The sequence below is a fragment of the Hippichthys cyanospilos genome, chromosome 19 (assembly GCF_059441005.1).
Source record: "Hippichthys cyanospilos isolate Australia breed blue-spotted pipefish chromosome 19, RoL_Hcya_1.0, whole genome shotgun sequence".
Lineage (NCBI taxonomy): Eukaryota > Metazoa > Chordata > Actinopteri > Syngnathiformes > Syngnathidae > Hippichthys > Hippichthys cyanospilos.
This window is the reverse complement of record NC_142387.1, coordinates 11,708,324-11,729,306: the sequence shown is the minus strand read 5'-3', so window position 1 is coordinate 11,729,306 and position 20,983 is coordinate 11,708,324. Positions and strand designations below refer to the sequence as shown.

At 39.6% G+C, this 20,983-nt stretch overlaps 1 protein-coding gene across 3 annotated transcripts in view; it reads right to left on the bottom strand.

The window, feature by feature from the left end:
• hecw1a (HECT, C2 and WW domain containing E3 ubiquitin protein ligase 1a) overlaps positions 1 to 20,983 on the bottom strand; it is a 36,986-nt gene that overhangs the window by 8,528 nt on the left and 7,475 nt on the right. For 2 of the 3 annotated variants that reach the window (XM_088442001.1, XM_088442002.1), the window contains 16 exons: positions 20,174 to 20,281; positions 19,986 to 20,080; positions 14,748 to 14,823; positions 14,331 to 14,500; positions 12,336 to 12,478; positions 11,548 to 11,648; positions 8,998 to 9,881; positions 7,078 to 7,648; positions 4,805 to 4,903; positions 4,214 to 4,367; positions 2,996 to 3,105; positions 2,295 to 2,401; positions 1,859 to 2,044; positions 1,601 to 1,735; positions 550 to 664; positions 355 to 451 (listed from right to left, as the gene is read on the bottom strand). In XM_088442001.1, the coding sequence (XP_088298127.1) occupies positions 355 to 451; positions 550 to 664; positions 1,601 to 1,735; positions 1,859 to 2,044; positions 2,295 to 2,401; positions 2,996 to 3,105; positions 4,214 to 4,367; positions 4,805 to 4,903; positions 7,078 to 7,648; positions 8,998 to 9,881; positions 11,548 to 11,648; positions 12,336 to 12,478; positions 14,331 to 14,500; positions 14,748 to 14,823; positions 19,986 to 20,080; positions 20,174 to 20,281 (3,151 nt within the window). The remainder of the gene's footprint in view (positions 1 to 354; positions 452 to 549; positions 665 to 1,600; positions 1,736 to 1,858; positions 2,045 to 2,294; positions 2,402 to 2,995; positions 3,106 to 4,213; positions 4,368 to 4,804; positions 4,904 to 7,077; positions 7,649 to 8,997; positions 9,882 to 11,547; positions 11,649 to 12,335; positions 12,479 to 14,330; positions 14,501 to 14,747; positions 14,824 to 19,985; positions 20,081 to 20,173; positions 20,282 to 20,983) is intronic. The other variant, XM_088442003.1, reaches the window with a different exon arrangement.

Sequence of the window (20,983 nt, the reverse complement as noted above, 5' to 3'; positions counted from 1 at the left end):
TTGAAGGCAAAGCCATTTTTTGGCTCAAATGCCGCAAGGGTTCAAAAAACAAAACAAAACCAAAAGACAAAACAAAAAAGGCCATCAGCTCAATCGAACACAATTCCTTGGCACCAAAATGGCGCCAAATCCTTAATTTTATCTGAATGGGAGTCCTCTGCTCAATTTTAACATGTGTCTTTATTGTGGGACATGTCGCTATCATTTGTCCATTTTTTTGGACTTATACTGTCCAAAATCCATATTAATTGATAGCTATGATGACACTGAACATTTTGAATGTTAAAGTAAGCCAAATCACACATTTTATGAAAAAATTGGACAACAGTTTTGAAAACAAAAAAAAAAACATACCTCAGTGCATAGTTTCTGTTGAGGTTGGGTTGTTTCTCCTGCAACATGTCAAATATGTTTGGTTGTCGTAGGAAAGCCACAATCTTGTCATTGTACGCTAGGGAAAAAAAAAACGGGAGAGCAGAAAAGACGGTTAACGGGTAAAACTCTTAACTGCTTTCAATTTTTGGGATTTATTTCTAGGGCGGTGCTCACATGCGGCGGCGGACTGTTGCGGGTCGGCGTGATACTGGCTTCGTATGGCAGCGACCAGACTATTGGCGGGTCTGGTCATGAGAGAAGCTCCCCGACTCCTGGATACATCAGAAGCCTGTACAAAAAAAAAAAACAAGAAAATTTGCGGTCAATCTTAACTCATTCGCTGCCATTGACGACTATAGACGTCAAAGATATACTACGGTAATTCCCCAAAAATAAAACACAAAAGTATGGGCGCATCCTATAAATGGTTACTTAAATATTATTTATTCATTTATTTTACTCCACATCATTCGAGGACGATAAATCCGTCAGCCACAAAAGCAGCGTTTTGACGCAAAAAAGTACGTTTTTATATCGTCCGTATTCTTACAATAATTATCGTAATTGGACAAGCTGGTTGTTCGCTGCTACTCCCTGTTGCAGTTAGTGACTGATCGTATTCGCAGAGAGTATTACGGCATTATTTTCAATAAAAGAAGAAAGCAGACGGAACCACCGTTCGAGTCCATCCTTATTCACACACAGGAATATTACTATCATGTAAAAGTGATGTCTGCAGCTGATTTGATTAAGAGATCACGGAAAAGTATTTCAAGTGACTCGTTTATTGATCGCGGTCTTAATGTGCTTAACAGAACGCGGATGGTGCGCAACTTTGGGGATTTACGGTAAAATGAACTCGAGCCACGCTGCCAGGAAAGGGAAAAACAACTGCTTTGAGTGCATTCGGTTACACTGGCGAGGCGTTCACTGACCGCTCACAAGGTGGGAAATCTGGAACACACTTATACGCGACAAATAAATCACTTACGGATATGAACATAAGAAAATATGAAGAGTTCACACATGATGATATTTGTTCTGTTGCTATAGTTTTTTCATTGGTGCGTCTTATACACGGTAACAAAAAAAATACCAGAATTTCCCCCCAAAATGTTGTCTAATACAAAGGCGCGTCTTAAATTTGGGGAATTATTGTATATTATACCTAACCGACAATTTTAGAGAGCATTAACGAAACGTTTGCGAAATAGTGTGGGTGTACCTCTCCTGCACTGTAGCTGCGCAGCCTCTGCAAATGTTGCCTGTGGGCGAGGTGGCCTGGTAGTCGGCCATTTTGAAGCGGGATTCGAGGGTCGATGAAGGTCGTGGCTCGACTGTTGTGATCCACGAAGAAAGACTGGAAGACAGATGGGAATTCGCCGTACTTATAAACCGAACTCCTAGTTAGTTTATCTGCGTATTTAAGGAAGCCAAAGTTAAGAGCGCTACTGATCAATAATTGATACGAATTTGTCAATACCTTGCCCTGAGGGTCAGTCTTGATCTCCCAGCCGCGTGGCAGCTCCAGTTGAGTGTCTGCAAACTTGTTGAGGAAGACCACCAGATCCCGGTTATGTTGGTAGCGCTCAAAGTTTTTGGCGTCACGCCGCACCTTCAGGATCATGTGTTTCACACAGCTGCTACTGGTAAACATCCGGTAGGCCGACTGTGAAAAAACGTGAAAAAAAAGCCTGAATTTTTTTTCTTTCAGTTCGAGAAACGCCATTATTTTCAATTAAAGAAGCGAGCAGAAGGAACCACCGTCCGAGGAATTTCATTAATGGATTGAACAGTAAAAATGGATCTTTGACGTCTTTGGCCGTCGATGGCAGTGAATGGATTACCGCATGGATTGCCAGTCCAATCCCAAGTCATTTTCAATTCTCTCGTTCCTAAAGTAGGAGCGTGGCACTTACGTAGTTACTATGCAACATAGTGAAGAATTCCGGGTGTGAAATGAATTTGACGGCGGGTGACTGAAGAAGCTGGCTGATCTTCTGATGATTGACAGGTGAAGCTGGACCTTGTGGACACAACAATCGTCATTTTTAGGAAGTGTAATACTGTAGAGTTGTCCCCAAAGATGACCAAAAGAAGAATACGGGAATAAACGTTAAATGTCGGAGGCGCAGCGATGAATCGAAAACGAATTGATTACAAGAAAAAAATTTTGAAAGTCGATTAATCGTTTAGAGCCCTAAACCCTCAAAGGAAAGACATTTTTGGGCTCAAATACCACAAACGTCCTAAAGAAAAAACTTTATTGGTCTAAAACAGGGACGTCAAACATACAGCCTGTTGATTTTATTGAACTGCTCAAATACGTTTTTTTTTGGGGGGAAGGTAGCTGACACCCCTGACTAATGCTTACCTAATATAAGCCAATTAAGAACTGTAATGCTAACTGTGACCATTAGATGGCAGTGTTTCCACACTTACAACGCAGCTATTACCGACATCAATTCTAACTGAAGAATGGAAGTCAATCTTTCATATGGCAGCGCCCATATTTACACAGACAAAGCACATCATCTGTTTTTTTTTAAACATGTTTAAAAAATATATAATTAATTAATCGATTAATCGACACATGAAATGATTATAATCAGGAGCTGACCCGTGGCTGTGGGGGGAGCATCCGAGTCCGCCTCCACACTGGGAGTTCGCTCCAATCGCTGACTGCCGCCTTCTTCTTCAGTGGCCATGGTTCTTTGGATGCTCTGGTACCTGCCGGAAAAGTCTTCAAAATTAGCTTCTACAAGGACAATACATCACAAATCTGTAGGTAGGTCACATTTGACTAACTCATTCAATCCCAAAGACGTATTTATACGTTCTTTTTTTACACTTTGGACATGCAATCCCAAATACATGTTTACGTATAATTTTTTGAGACATTCAATCCCAAATTTGTATTTATTTGATTTTGCAGTACAGACAATCAATCGCGAATACGTATTTTTATATTTTTACAGTCCTGACATTCAATTCCAAATACATATTTACGTATAATTTTTTTTAGACATTCAAACCCAAGTTTGTATTTATTTGATTTTACAGTCCAGACATTCAATCCCAAATATGTATTTATACGTTTTTAAAGTCTAGACATTAAATTCCAAATATATCTTTTTACAGTCCAAATTTTCAAGACATATTTATACCTTTTTACTTTCCAGACATTAAATCCCAAACACGTATTAAATATACTTTTTTACAGTCCAAATTTTCAAGTCCAAAGACATATTTATACCTTTTTACTTTCCAGACATTAAATCCCAAACATGTATTTATCCTATTTTTTTTTATTAACAATCCAGGTATTCAATCACAAATTTGTATGGACGTATACATTTTTACAGTCCAGACATTCAACTCCAAAGACGTGTTTAAACGTTTTACAGTCCAGACATTCAATTCTAAATTTATAAATTTTTACAGTCCAGATATTCAAGTCCAAATACGTTTTTATACATTTTTACAGCCCAGACGCTCAATCTTTTGTACTATTTTTTTCAAAAATTAAAAAAAAAAAAGTCTAAAAAATAACAAAATAAAGAACCTGGGATTTAATGTCCTGATTTACAGTCCAGACATTCAATTCTAAATTTATAAATTTTTACAGTCTAGACATTCATGTCCAAATACGTTTTTATACATTTTTATAGCCCAGACGCTCAATCTTTTGTACTAGTTTTTTCAAAAGTTTAAAAAAAAAAAAAGTCTAAAAAAATAACAAAATAAAGAACCTGGGATTTAATGTCCCGATTTTTGGGGATTGAATAAATAAATGACTATTTCCTTTTGACTCCTTTTACTGTATACTTGGTCTGACCTCCTGTTGAGCTGCTCCATCTGCTGGCTGGATCCCGAGCGGGGAATCCCGTGGCTACACTTGCCCGCGTGACTGGGTCTCTGCCAGGTCGTGGTGCGGTTGACGTGGTCCACGTAGAACACCCTGCCGTGGCTGTCGATTCGAGCTTCCCAGTCTGAGCCGCGGGTGAGAAAATCATCAGCTCGGGACGCCGCCGTATCGACTTGGGCTGTTTTTTCGCAGTATATGATCTACCGTATTTTCCGCGCAATAAGGTGCACCTAAATGCCTTCAATTTTCTCAAAAGGGTTAGGGTTAGGGGGTTAGGGTCACGTTATTTGAGTGATTATATAAAGTAATATATAAGTAATATAGCCCTTTCAAATATTGTCTTAGGGCGACTTTATCTCATCTGCGAATTGTGGCAAACTGTAAGAAATGAAATGAAAATTCGCTATAATGGAATCCCGATGGGTGATAATGATAGGAGGGAAAAGATGGAGTCATGGCAAAAGGAATGGCGTGCGGTTTGAACGCAAAAAAACACACACACACAGGTGCGAACCAAGCTAGTTGTCATGTGACTCCATAGTAAGATGCGTTGGTGCTTACTTGGAGGTAAGGCTTGGTCAGTGGCGGCGGGAAAATGGTTTAGGTCAATGCTGGGAAGGAGGACTGGAGGATGGCCGACGGGAGGTGAGAAGCCTGAGCCTACGGGAGACAGTTGGGAATACGGGTCACAAGCTAAATTGGTTACTGTACAAATGATGGGTACCCCTGGGGATACGTTAAGGTACTCCAGGGGGTCCCGTGAGATTTTAACAGGGCTTCAAAAAAATCTAACGCTTTTTAATGGCGTGACGGGAAGGGGATGGTTTTCTTTTCGAATTAAGAGCAAATTAATTGCAACGTGTTACTAAATTGCGTTTCAGTGATTAGTTGTATGATTTTATTGTGTGCATGGTGCAGACGAGTCAAAAATAAAGCAGATGAGGTTATGATGTATATTCTGCAGTTAGTGACTAAAATAATACCACTACAAATGCGACAGGGATGAGAATTGCAAACGGTTTTGGCATGTGTTAAGGTAATTTGAGGGGAACAGCAGGGGGAAAAAAAGCAACCTGGAAGGAAGCCTGGCAGTGTGTTGTATGAATGCGACCTACTTTTCCATGGCAGTTGTCACGGCTGACAGTGTTCACAAATTAGCAGAATGCCACACGGTTTCTTCGAGAAGCGACTGGCTCATTATTTTTGACCAACTTTTACAACAATCCTAGCGTTTTCTGTTGGCGCGTGGGTCTATAAATATAACTATAAATAAATAAATAAATAAATAAATTATATATATATATATATATATATATATATATATATATATATATATATATATATATATGACAGTATCAGTACATTTTCAAATTAAGAGCAAATGAACTGGAACATGAAGTAAATTATTGCTAAAATGTGATATATATATATATAAAAACACACAAATTCTCACTCACAATTCACAAACAAAAGACGTCATACACGCAAAAGTTCTCAAATGTAACAAAAATACTCAAACAGCCCCCCCAAAAAATCTCACATGCTCAAGAAAGTACACGCAAACAAAAAAGATCCATCAAAGAAACACACTCACCGAAAACACCTCTCACACACAAGAACCTGAAAAACAACAACAAAAATCACACCAAAAGCTCTCATGCACAACCAAAAATTCACACAGCAAAAAACCTACACAAACCCCGACAAGACTGACAAACACACAAACCCAAAAACTCAACTGCATCCAAAAACACAATTATCTGAACCCTACCACCTAAAATCTCTCACACACCCCAAAACTCACACTTATAAAACCCTCTCATAAGATATCTAAAAATTGATTAACAAAAATGTCCCAAACCACGTAAAAAATCTCACGTCACAAATCAATTCTCAGACACAACAGATTACCTCTACCATTTAGAAGCTCACACACCCTAAGCTCTCACACATACTGAACATACAGAAAAGACTAAAACACTTCATAATTAACCACAATATCTCAACCACAATAAAAAAATCCCTCAAAAGACCCCAAACAATTCTCAGACACAACCAAACACCGCTACCACCACCTCTCTCTCACATTCAAAACTCTCTCACCCACAAGAAGAAAAAAACTCTTACACTGACTCTCACAAAAATAGTCAATCACACCAAAACTCTGTCAAAGCACCAAAGCAATCTTCAAACAACAAAAGCGCTCTAAGACCACTTAAAAATTCCCACATAATTATCTCTCACACATCCAAAGCCTCCCTAAAATTTTCACATTCCTCTCACACTCACACCCAAACAGGGACAATTATCTGTAACCTTCCGTACCATTTTCTTTTGTCATGAACTGTTTTTTTTTTCCTAACGTAAAATGTATGCCTCGGTACCATCAAGGTTGGAGAAAATTGCAGTGAAGTATGCACTCTCAGGTTGTCATGGCAACAAAATAATGAGGGCAAATTTCAAATGATGATTACACTGTGGAACACGCAAAACGTTGGAGGGTAAAACACTCACGTACTCATCCAGCAGCTGCCGCTATCCTAATCAGTAAAATTCTTGCCGCTATCAAAATGTCTTGCTAGGAAATTATTTTGCCCTATTTTGATATTTTTCCTAATCAGGCATTTTTGGAACCCTTGCGTAGTATTTTGACCATTTTTGGTCATTATCTTCCACGTCATTCTCACGGTATTTCACACACTCCTGGTGAAATTTCAGCTCCCGGTGTTTTCTTTCGATGCTTTCCCTTTGATGTGAAATGACCGACGGAAGGGCCGAGGAAAAAAAAAAACAAAATGGGGTCAAGCAAAACTGAGAAAATGCCCGGCACAAACCTGACGAAGAAGAATTGGTCCCCGGTCCTGCCCCGGCCGATTCTCCCCGCTCGTCTCCCCTGGTCTCCTTGCGCCTCCCGCCGATTTCCCCTCCGGCCCCGCCCACTTCCTGCCCCTCGGGACCGTTGCTAGCATCCGGCCCCGACTCGAACGTGCTCTCGTCTTCCTCTTCGTCCTGCGAGGAGAAGACGGTGCTACCGGAGAGCCGGTTGCTGTCCACGGACGAGAGACGGGTGTGGCTGCAGAAGCGTCCCCGTCCCTCCTGGCCCGAGTTGCTGTAGCACGATGTGGAGTAACAAGACGTGCTGTAGCAGGACGTGCTGTAGCAGGACGCGTCGCACAGGTCGCACTCGTTTTCGCCACGGGCCCGATGGCCCCTCGCCGGGTTTCTTTTCCCGGTGCTGGAATCGCCCTCCTCGCTTTCCAGGTAAGAGAGAGAGATCCTCCGGACTTCCGAGTGCACCCCGCCCACCCCGTCTCCTTCCAGGAGCTGGTTGAGTTCCGAGAGACGTTCGATGGAGAGGCTGCGCGGGAGGGAGCGACAGCAGCATGGACCGGGACACTCTGGGACCTGGAAAGACGTTTCATACTCTATAACATCCTCCCGAGGCCCAATGTATTCATTTGCGTCCACGAAAGCAGACGTTTGTGGACGCAGCTCCTCACACGTCACCTCAGTACGGCACTAATATTAGTCATTCTTTGCAGAGGATAAAGAAAATGCCTGTGAGTCTTACACCATTTGTGTTTACGTAGCAATAATCCTCAACTTAATCCTAACCCTAACCCTGAGATATATATATAAAAAAAACAAACGATCAACATTATGAAAAAATAGTGTATATAGTTATAGCTTAAATTTTACACGCAAAAGAACCCGATCTTGGTCAAACAGGTCTGACCAACAGACTACTTGGGTCAATTTGACCCTACTTTCTGGGTTGTTTTGCACAAAACAATCTAGTACAAAACTCTGAGCCTCAACTTCCTGAATCACGTAGATGAAAAACTAAAGTCATCAACATTATGAAGAAATAGTGTTGGAAATTTTTAGTCAACAGATTATTTCTTCATTTTTAGACTGTAAAAATAGTTGGGTTAACAAGATTTTGGTCAAAACGGGACTGACCCACAATTTGGGTCAATTTGACCCTACTTACTATCGAAATTGGGACTTATCAATAAGTGAGACTGCTGATTAAGAGTACAATCTGAGTCAGTCAACTTGTCTTTTATCAAAGGAAAACCTTTTCAATTTAGATGAAGTCGTTCCGGCTACTTGGGTGTTTCTCCGCCCAAAAAAATACTTTTATATAAAACAACACTGAGAGCTGGGTCAAATTGACCCAAATATGGAGTCGGTTCTTTTTTTTTTTTTTTTAAACCCACAATTGTGCATTTTTTTTCCCTAATTGCTTTTCGAGTGTTAATTCTTCAGTCAGATCCTTTTTCCACAAAACAATCCAAATTGGGAGTTATCAATAAGTGAGACTAGAGATTAAGAACGCAATCTCAGTCAATCAACTTGTCTTTTATCAAGGGAAAACTTTGCACAAGCCTTCCACGTAAATGCATTTTATCAGCCGCAACACCATGTGTGTGACATTTCATGACCTGGAATCACATTAGGGTCTGAGCAGCTGAGTCAAAAATCCGTATTAGTACCTGAGAAAACATACTGTATCAATACATCTTTGGGATTGAATCTAAATCAAAAGCGATTGACTTCATGTGTGTGAGACCAATCTTTGGACTGTTATTGTCAATTTAAAACGCAAAACCGTTTGCTACGATATTTGTGGTTGTATGCTAGCACTAAGCTAACATACTTTGCTCATTTGAGTGGTTCGCTGCCATTGACGTCAAAAATCCATTTTGCGAAATGAGTTGAAAGATTAGTAGAAGGCATAAAAATCCTACCTGAGAGGGAGACTGGGTGATCTCGTCGTCATCTTCCTGGCCGTCCTCCTCTCTGTCTTTGGAGTTTTTAAGCGTGGGCGATGTGGAAGTGTTGTCCCGAGTTGTGCTTGTGTTCTCCACCTCCTCGACATCTTCCTCCTCCTGGCTGGGCGCTCGCTGCTGCGCCGAGGGAAGACTGTGAAGGAGATGGTGGATGCGGATGTAGTGCGATCGGGGCGTTTCCGGTTCGCCGCAGGCTGACGCGATCACGTTCTCCAGCTCCGACACGGGCAGGGAGCACGGGCGGGTTTTACGGCGGAGGGGGACATGGGAGTTGTAGTTTGAGAAGAGGCAGGCACAGGTACTGCTGCCGCTTTCCCCTCCCGGTGAAATTTCGGTTGTTTCGGTGGGTGAATCGTTTCCCTCTGCTGTCACCGCGTCATTATTTGGACTTTCTCCTGCGGGATTTTCCGCCGTCGGATCGGATTGGATTTTCTCGTGGTTTTCTACCGTCATCCCCTCCTCGGCCGGTGCGATGATGTCATCGCTCTGCGCTTCATCTTCCTCCAGCTGCACCTCCTCAGAATCTCCTCCCACTAACGTCCTTAAAGTGTTGTCCACCGATTCGCCGTCCTCGCTTTGCATCTGAGGATCGCTCGCGTTTGTTTCCGCCCTCACTGTGCTCTCGTCTTCTATAACGCCTTCTTCCAGCACTGGAGATGCCTCCGGCTCCGTTGTTTCAGCGGATGCGGGCGTCGGGGTCTCAAGGTCGGGAGGGGCATCCAAGGGGAGGTCGGGCATTTCGCATCCCACGCTTAATGTGTCGTCATCGGGCGCATTGTTGGCATCCGCGTTGAGTTCTTCGGGGCAGGCCGATTCTATGACCAGCGAAACTTCCTCGTCATCTGAAAAGAGAAAGAATAGTACACAGCTCAACACAGATGCAGCACCATTTTGCTCAGATAACAATTTTGCACATCACAATATTTTTTGTCATGATGTGAAAACTAGAACTATTTGTATTGTAGTTCTCTTTGCTTGTTCTTCGAATGTGATTTTTCCAAGTTGGCGCCATTTTGCATATATAGGTTTTTTTGCATCTGGGCATTTTCTCAGGTGGCCTTATGATGTGGATAATACTTTGTGAGCACGAATTATTTAGCGAACAAAGAAAAAAAGACAAACGAATCAGTTTTATAAATGATATTCTAGGCAGATAACAGCTTTGCAAATTTTTTTTGTCGCCCTTATGATGTGATTGATGTTTAATGATCTGGAATTATTTGCTAAAAAATGTTGACAGAGTACATTTTATGAATTACGTAGACACCATTTTGCCCAGATAAAGTTTTCGCACCTGGGTATTTTCTCCAAGAAAGCACAATTTTAACGGTCATGTACATCTTCTCGGTCACTTTTATGATGTGGATGATGCTTAATGACCTGGAATTATTAGCGAAACAAAAAAAAAATGACCACAGTCACGACATCAGTAGACTTTGATATCAGTTTTGCACAAATTGGTATTTTTGTGTCATCTTCATGACACGAATGACGCTTTATGATATGAAATGACATTTTCAAGAGTTATTATTCTTTTTTTTTTACCTTTTCTATGACCCAACAGCACACTGCATGATATTTATTTTTACGGCTTTCTTCATCGTATCTTTTGAACTTCGCATCACTGAAGATATTCACGCTCATCCGCTAATTGGGATCATGGCTCAGCGATAACAATGTAGCGGTGTTCTAATAATCCACATCATTAGCCTCCTGGAAAGAATGTATCATTCTTCCTCCTACACATTTTGCAACACAGTCATAATCATTTCATGTAAGTCTTGACAGGTTCATGGAGTCGCTTCTTTTTTTAGTCGAGAACATTGCAATGCAGGCGCATATATTTATGATACGCAAGACATAGCTAGGCAATATTTGAATGTTTAACGTTATATCAGTACCAAACGCTGCTGGTGCTTGCATGAATTATTTGCATGAATGATTTGTGTAAGAAAATACCAGGTCTTCCGAAAGTGACTGAAATGACAGATTGATGATTTTTTTGTTTTGTTTTGTTTTGCTCAATTTTTGCTGCTGTGCCTTATACTATACCAGTGTGGTTTATAGTCTAAAATTTCTTCAATCTGATGTAATGCATTGAATTTCTTTTCAAATTAAGAGCAAATTGATTGGAACATGAAGCAACTTATTACTAAATTGTGTTACAGTGATTAGTTGTATGCTTCTATTGTGTGCATGGTGCAGATGAGCCAAAAATAAAGCAGAAGAAGTTATAGTTGCTAAATTGCGTTACGTAAAAGCTTTGCAAAACGGTTTATCCCTTTATTGTCTGATTATCTATTATCTCATGATGTGAGATTAATTTTCTTCTGAAATAAACATGCCTAAATATACCACGACAAATTTAGTTCCTAAATTTAATAAATCAGACACCAGCATTCTGTTTTAAGTCTTTGGTTTTGTTTTGTTTTTTATACCCAAATGTTTTTGAATCCCAAAATGGTACGTCAATGAAAAAAACGAACGAGAGCCATTGATATAAAGTACCTGGATGAATTGAGGAGGTGAGCTCAAAGCGGAATTGTAAATGTCCGCACACATGATCTGTCGGCAGCCTGCGACCCAGAGAGTAACTAACAACCCGGTCCCTGTTGACAACACAGAAAAATAAAAATGAATAAACAAAAGAATCAAACATCTTTTGTATTCCAGTGAGACTAAAATCAAATTCAACTGGTATTTTTTTTTTTTTTTTTGAGTTGCATGTGTAAGTTTTGGGCAGACGGGCACTCCTACAAGACACGTGATTAGCTCCTGGCTGCACGGGAGTTGTATCTACTCTGACCCTCATTGGTCGATGGTCGCACCGGGAGCCAATCATGAGTCTTGTAGGAGTGCCCATCTCCCTCATTAAATTAAAAAAAAAAAAAGACTTGCAACTCTGTGTACGGAATCAGATGGAATAGTCATGCTCTAAAAATCATCACTTTTTTTTGTATTTTTGTCAAATTTACCTTATAAGAAGAAAAATAAACCCTTGCAACTACTTTTACAGTATACAGCATTCGATGGAATCTTCCTACTCCAAAATCATCGCTTTTAGTATTTCTATGTTCCTAAAATTAAATTCAACTGGTAAAAAACAAACAAACACAAAACTAGCAAAAGATATTTTTCTTGCTCCCGAAATGATCACTTTTGTATCTTTGTAAATTCACGCACTAACACACAGCTAAAAAAACTAACAAACAAAAAAACACCCACACATGTGGACCAAGTAATGGTACACAAGTATAAATTTAAACTCGACGGTCAACCACGGTTCTGAGCGTTACCCGATGGCGTGTTTTTCCAGCAGCCTCTGGACAGGGACGGACAACTTCCCCAGGAAGCGCTTGATGATAGGCCGACTTTTGGCAAACTTGTCTTTCACCTCGATCTCCAGCACGTCGGTGGGTAGCGACAAAAAGTTAAACCTCTGCCCAAAAACAAAGAAAAATGCATTACGACAATTACACGGCTTGGCGTCATTGGATTTGGGCGCAAATTGCGCCCGCGGCGCCGACGATATTAGTTTATCTCGCAAATCGGGCGGATGATGAGAAAAGAATGAGCGCAGGGGCGGAGCGGAGGGAATCGGAGGACAGAAAACAGAGGCTGAAGTTTAAAATATGCATTTGGTTGCATTTTAAATGACATCAAATGGCATAACCTTGCTGAAAAAATGAGGCGGTCCTGGGACGGGAATGAAGACAGGTTGTCCCGCGCCGATATCGCAGGAGGATAAAAAGAAGTGAATAATTGAAAAGTATGAGGCGGGAAGGGAGCGGAAGGCCGCATGCGTGTTTGTGTGAGAAGAATTGAGGATGAGAGTGCTGCAGAGTGAGCTTGGTGGAGAAAGAAAGATGAAACCTGATGGCAACAATATTTCAATAGTAAAGCAAAAGGATGCCTTGATAAATAATCTCACTTGACTCAAACTACTGAAATTCCCTCACGCTATTTTCTTTTGCTCATATACATCACTCAAATGCTCTCATGAGCGCCGCTGAAAAGCTCACACACACTACAGAAGTATTTTGCTCATACATACTACTGAAATGCTATCATACACACACCTGAAATTCTCTTAAAATACTGAAATTCCGTCATACACAACATTGGAATGATCTCATACGCACTAATGAATAATCAACATTTTTTTTTCACTTGTGCATTACTGAAATTCCTTAATACTCATTACTGAAATTTCCTCAACAAAACTAATGGAAATACATGTTTTGTTTTCACTCATATACTACTGAAATGTTCTCATGTGCACTGTTTTGCATTTTTTTACCCATATAAATCACAGTTAGTGCAATCATACACACTACTGACATTTTATGCATTCAGAGTTTTTCTTCTCTTAGACATCACACTGATAAAGTGCTATCATACACATTAATGAAATGCGCTCATTCGCACGACAGTATTATTTTGCTCATATGCACTACTGAAACGCTCATACACATGACTGTAAATCTCTGACAGAGTATTTTTTTCTATCATATACACACTTGGAATGCACACTACAGAAATGTGCACATATGCACTACTGAAATACTCTCATATGCGCTACATATTTTTTTCACTTATTCACTACTGAAATGATTTCACACAAATTTAATTTTTTGCTCATAATACAGAAAATCTCACGTAAACACTATTGAAATTCTCACATAAGCACAACTAAAATACTCTTAATACATGCCACTGATTTTTTTTACTCATGCACTCTTGAAATGTTATCATACACAATGTAAATTTATTTTGCTTATATACACTCCTAAAATTCTCACACTACTGAAATGCTCTCAGTCTCAGACTTTTTTTCACTTTAATACACTACTGAAACATAAGTAAACATTACTGAAAAGCCCTAATGCACACAGCTGTTTCTCATACACACTACTGAAATGCTCTCAGTCTCAGACTTTTTTTCACTTTCATACACTACTGAAACATAAGTAAACATTACTGAAAAGCCCTAATGCACACAGCTGTTACTCACACACACAACCGAAACACTCGCACATTACTGAAAGTCTTCCACACGTCACATTGAAACCAGTTTGCGTAACAGACTGAAATAAGCGGTTCAATAGTGTGAATGAGCGTTTCATTCAAGTGGACGACTTTCCATTTCAGTAGTGTGTGAGCCACCTGAAGTACATTATGAAACATTCTGTGGTCCGGCCTCCGCTTTAGATTTCGAAGAATTTCATTTCTCATAAAAACCAGGCAGAAAAGACTGAAAAAAACATCTCTACGCTTTCTCGCGTTTGTACCTCTGAGTTCCACTGAGGGTTGACGGTGTTGCAGACAACGGCGGATCGTTTCTCCTGCCCGTGGTGCGGCAAGGAAGGGAAGATGCTATGCTTCCCGGGCTGAATGGACAGCTTGAGGTACGGGTCCGGATTGAAGAACATCCCCTTCTTCAAACCCACCGCTTGGAGGTCTGCGAGAGAGAGAGAGAGAGAGAGAGGACTTGGCTCAGCTCCCGTTCACGTTAACTGATGCACTCCAAATTCAACCAATTAGGAGACCCTGATTGGAGCGACGAGAAAGATTGAGGAGAAGTTCATCGATTCGCTGGGAGGTGTCGCTAAGGTCAAGAGATGGCGGCGAGAAAAAAAAAAAGCAAGCTGGGATCGATTCCAGTGAGCTGGAAGTGAGTGTTAACAAGCGGAGCTTGTTTTTCTTACCTGACAGTGAAAAGTTAATGAGTCTCCTGTTGCCCCGTCCTTGGTTGACCTCAGGACTAACCACGGGCTTCAACACCTGCAGAAGCAAGAAAACGCACAAGCTTCCGTGAAAGATTTTACGGACGTCGCCTATTTCGTCACAGAGTTAGAGAAAGAAAAAAAGACGGATTACGGCGGGAAAAATTCGGCACTCGGGTAAAAGAAATCGGGTCCTATTGAGCAAAACTGAAGATATCGCAAACGGTATCTTTCTGTGACCCGGGTGATTCGTTTGTGTCCAACGTTGAGTCCATTTTGTCTCAGCAAGACAGAAAATTTAATTTCATGCCGCCCACGGCAGGCAAAATTCAGTACTGAGAAATAGAAGCAAGAAATCAGGTCCTATAAATACGATGAGTGAAAAACTCAAGACTTTACAAACAGCATCTTTCTGAGACCTGGTCGATTCATTTGTGTCCAACGTTGAGTCCATTTTGTCTCAGCAAGACAGAAAATTTAATTTCATGCTGCCCACGGCAGGCAAAATTCAGTACTGAGAAATAGAAGCAAGAAATCAGGTCCTATAAATACGATCAGGGAAAAACTCAAGACTTTACAAACAGCATCTTTCTGAGACCCTGTCGATTCATTTGTGTCCAATGTTGAGTCCATTTTGCCTCATTAAGACAGAAAAAAAATATTTCATCCCAGCCACGGCTTGTAAAATTCAATACTTAAAACTTGAAGCTCGAAATCAGGTCCTACAAATATGAGTAAGGCAAAACTAAAGACATTACAGGCAGTATATTTCTGAGACCTGGATGATTTATTAGTGTCCAATATTGAGTCTATTTCGTCTCATTAAGACAAAAAAAATAATCTCATCACACCCATGGCAGGCAAAATTCAGCCCTCAGAAATAGACACGAGAAATCAGGTGCTATAAATAAGATAAAGGCAAAATGAAGACATTGCAAAAAAGTATCTCTCTGAGACCTGGCCCATTTATTTGTGTCCAATGCTGAGTCCATTTTGTCTCAGCAATACAGAAAATTCAATTTCATCCCACCCGCGGCAGGCAAAATTCAATACTCAAAAATAGAAGCAAGAAATCAGGTCCTATAAATACGATTAGGGGAAAACTCAAGACTTTACAAACAGTATCTTTCTGAGACCCGGACAATTTATTTGTGTCCAATGTTGAGTCTATTTCGTCTCATTAAGACAAAAAAATAATCTCATCACACCTATGGCAGGCAAAATTCAGCCCTCAGAAATAGACACGAGAAATCAGGTGCTATAAATACGATAAAGGCAAAACTGAAGACATTGCAAAAAGTATCTTTCTGAGACCCGGACGATTTATTTGTGTCCAATCCTGAGTCAATTTTGTCTCAGCAAGACAGAAAATTCAATTTCATCCCACGCACATCGGGCAAAATTCTCCACCCAAAAATAAAAGCAAGAAATCAGATCCTTTAAAGACGATTAAGGCAAAACTGAAGATATGTAAAAATTATTTTTCTGAGATCCAGCCGTTTCATTTGTGTCCGTTTTGTCTTTTTGACAATTTTGACATTAAAAATTAATATTTACTGAATCTAACAAGGACTTTTGATGCAAAAAATCTATTTTTTACAAGTCTCCAATAACCATTTTTGAGGATAGAGATACAATTTTAAAATCCATTTTCACTGGGCCCTATTGACGACTTTTGACATTAAAGATTTTTCAACCGGTCTGGTAAATGTCAAAAAATGCGATTTTACTCCATCACATAAACAAACTAATTCCTTTCATATTGAAACCAACAAAAATACTTTAGCCCTGCGAAAATAAATCCGAGGAATTCATGAGTCAGACATCTGCAGAGTTTTATTCCCAAAAGCCAAAATAATATTTGAAAGCTTATGCAACTGTCTGCAAGTTAAAAAAAAAAAAAAAACCCGACAACAACAAACAGACGCAGCAATGAAAACAAAAGGATTAGCCAAAAACAGATGTTAGGAGCAACCCGGTTTAATCAGATGCTAATCTGCTTTGGCTACTACAGCTCGAAAGAAAAATGTCCATTTTTATGATTATGATGATGATGATTATTATATGATAGATCATCTTTCTGCACGACATCCGATCAACCGAATGTAAAGAAAAAAGACCGTCATAAATGATGTAAGAGGACAAAAGGAGGAGGATGAGACAAAAAAGGGACAGGGGTTGTTTATAAGCGTCAAGGTCCCGGTTGGGGTATTTTTTTCTATTTCTTTAATGCGTCCTGATGCTTTTAGGACAGAGAAGTGGACTGAGTGGAGGAAGTAAGACAAAGGAAGTGCACTGCAGGTCATGCGGGCTCACTGAGATGTCTCGTGGCGTTTGGAATATGACGCTGGGCAAAACAACAACAAGAAAAAAAACCTTGCGTTGATTTGACAACAAAAGCCATTAGGAGAAAAATCAATCAACTTACCAGAAAGTAATTACCGTCATGAGACTGGACACTATTGCGTAAGACTTCAACCACCAGTCAAATGTTACAAAACCATGCACTACACACACATATATATATATATATATATATATATATATATATATATATATATATATATATATATATATATATATATATATATATATGAAACAAACAGTCACAATAGCACATTTCAGCAATAATTTACTTCATGTTCCAGTCCAGTTGCTCTTAATTTGAAAATGTACTGGTACTGTCATATACTGTGTATATATATATATATATATATATATATATATATATATATATATATATATATATGAAACAAAGAGTCACAATAGCACATTTCAGCAATAATTTACTTCATGTTCCAGTCCAGTTGCTCTTAATTTGAAAATGTACTGGTACTGTCATATACTGTATATATATATATATATATATATATATATATATATATATATATATATATATATATATATATATATATATATATATATATATACACACACACACATATATATATACACACACAGTATATATATATATATATATATATATATATATATATATATATATATATATATATATATATATATATATATAATATATATAAAATGTATGATGTGAATGCAAAATGAGGCTTCATGAAGCACTTGTGACACTTTTTGAGTCCTGGTTCAAAATGGCAGTGAAAATTAGCATTTAGCACCTTCAAAAGACAATGTGTAAGATTGTAACCCCCAACGTGTAACCCCTCGTTTTTTGCGGTAAAGGGGGACGGGAACCCCCGGGCGGAATTTTAATGCATGTATATGTGGGTACCTGAATTTTTAAAAGTATTTATACTTTACATATCCAAGACAACTATTACTGCAGTACACATTATCAATCAATCAATCAAATTTTATTTATATAGCCCTAAATCACCGAAGTCTCAAAGGGCTTCACAGAATTACTTACATTTTAAATTATTCAACCTTTTACAGTAACTGTACCGTTATCCCTTCCCATCCCTTTGATTGTAGTCTCAAGGAGAGTCGCGGTTATATTAGAGTGAAGCCTGTAGCTAACCAAACACGATAACAATCCGAGTTTACACTCCAAATTCCAATTTACTGCAAAACAAATCCAGAGAAGAGATTAACAACGCTCCGGTGTGGCCATTTTCAAGAGGGAGACGGGCACTCCTACAAAACACGTAACCCTTAACCCTAACCCCTAACTGAGCGATTTGAATATATCAAGCAAGAGTCAAAATGGCGCTTTACCCAAGCTATCCAGCAGAGCCTGATCCTTTTTGCGGCGCTCCTTTCATGCTGAGCAGGAGCAAGCAGACCCAGCTGAAGACACATGCAGTCCATCACACGCATAAAATGCTATCCTTCTCTCTCCGCGGCGCTCCGGAACATCCGCTTCCCGCCAATGCCCATCCAGTGTTTGCGGGCGGCATCTCAAGTTTACCCAAACTGGACCGTCCTGCCTTATCTTGACTCCGCCCTCCCGTTCTCCAATCACGGGTTATTTTTACTCCATTGTGCTGAAGTGGCGAGTCCAGATCAAGTTCTCATTCCATCAGCGATTCCAAAGTGCCCGCGGCAGCAGATTGGAAAGGCGCGCGTGGAAATACAATCCCTCCTCCGACTAAAGGCGAGGACTGATGAACTGCTTTTCCTACGGATTTGAAACATATTAAAATATTCCTCTGACCTCTAAGGCGCTCTTAACTTTGAACCTTTTTTTAATCGTCGGGGAACGCAAATGCGCATGGAGGCTCCCAGTCAGATTCAAGCAAAAGACAAAAAACGGATCTGCGGCCGGTCTGTTAACTCATCCGATCCCAAAGACGTATTTGTACGTGTTTTTTTTCTTTAAGACGTTAAATCCCAACTACGTCATTTATATTTTTTTTTCCCAAACTTTTTTTCAAGTGTTTGGCAAAAGAACATAAAAATGTCTAAAGTTATAACAACTACCTAGGGTAATTGATTACTTTATTACTTAATTACCTGGAGTACTTCATTACTTTGTTTTCTTTAGCATTTAGTTAAGGTATCTTATTACTTCAGTTACTTTAAATAAATTGAGTAACATACATATATATATATATATATATATATATATATATATATATATATATATATATATATATATATATATATATATATATTAGGGCTGTCAATGGTAAAGCATTAACTTGGGTGAATACTTCATATTTTACAATGCATTAACATTTTAATAACGCAAGTCCACAACTTTACTAACTCAGTTCTTTACTAACTACTAAGTACGAAGTTTGAGAATTGTTTCTATGAGGGTACTCGAAAAAACCATGCCTGTCAGTTTTGGTAGTTCTGTTCAGCAGCTGCATTTGAGAGCAAAGTCATAAAAATTAAATCACATTAAAGGATCAAAGAAAACTATAACAAGTAAATATTTTGGCGGATTTTACGTCAATTCCACGATTTTACCCAAGTAATACCCGTTTCAAGCATCACAGAAAATAGTGTAAACTGCGATTCATCGCCCGCCATTTCTCCTCATCAGCAAGCGAGGAGCGTCGGCGCAGATGGATTGAAAGATCTCCCGGAGGTTAAACACTCTCTCTGGGTTCTGGGCGCCACACGGCGAGCGCCTAATACGATTATCCGTTGAAACGACAAGGATGTGATCTTTCGCCTGGAAAATACTACCAGCTTCAGACGAATCTTTTTCCACTTCTCTCATTATCAAAATATGTAAACGCGGATGATAGGGCCCTCAAAAAGCAAATTCTGACTTTGGGTTCTACTCACAGGCACCGTTTCCTTTTTGATGGTTATACTGGCTGTGGTTGCCCTCAGCGCCCCGGTGACGCCATGGTAGTACTTGAAGCAGACGAGTGTCTCAGCTGTGGGCGGAACGGGACAGAGATGGAAAAAATATTAATCCGATTTAAAAAAAAAATAATCTACTGTTGTCTACTGGAAGAGACGCAACTCACAATCTGTGAAGTGAGAGCTGCAGTCGATTTTCCAGACTATTTGTCCTTTGTGAGATCCGTTGATGCCTCGGTTCTTATAGTCCAGAAAGTTCTCGGATAAAGGCTCGTCTGGAATGAGAGGAAGGACCGCCACGACGTGAATCATTGTGTTATCCCATGATAAAATATAATAAAAACACTTGCATGAATAAATGTAATTAAAAGAGTACAGTGGACCCCTGAGTTACGGCGTCCCTGGCTTACGTTTATTTTTCAAATTTTTTCTTCCTCTCATTACGACATTTTTCCCGCTTAACGGCAGCAACGGCTGCCATGACCTGTGGGGTTGGCTGTGTTTATGTTGTTTTGCCTCCCTCTTCAGGTGTTTTTAGGTAATTGCTCTTATTTTCTGTTTGTTGTCAAACTGCCTGCGCTGCAACGCGTCACTAAGATGCTGGTCTGCTATTGGTCGGCGTCCCGGTGTCACTACGATGCCGATATGCTAAAGATTTGATCTTGTGTGAGTGCTTATAATATCTATTGTGTATCTATTGTGATTTTAGTGCTAGGTTCAAAATTTAATTGGTTAGCCAAGAAAGCTAGTGATGTTAAAGGGAGAAGTAAGAAGATTAATAGTATGGAACCAAAGCTGGAGATAGTACAAAGAAGACTAAGCTAGGCTATAAGGCCGTAGCTAGCTCAAGTCTCGTCACTCCAAAGGTAAATAAAATTTCATTTTTCCTTCAAATATTTTTTTATTTATGTTATTTAATTATATACATGTATATTACATATCAGGAGCACTTACTATACTATTTTTGATCCCTTCCA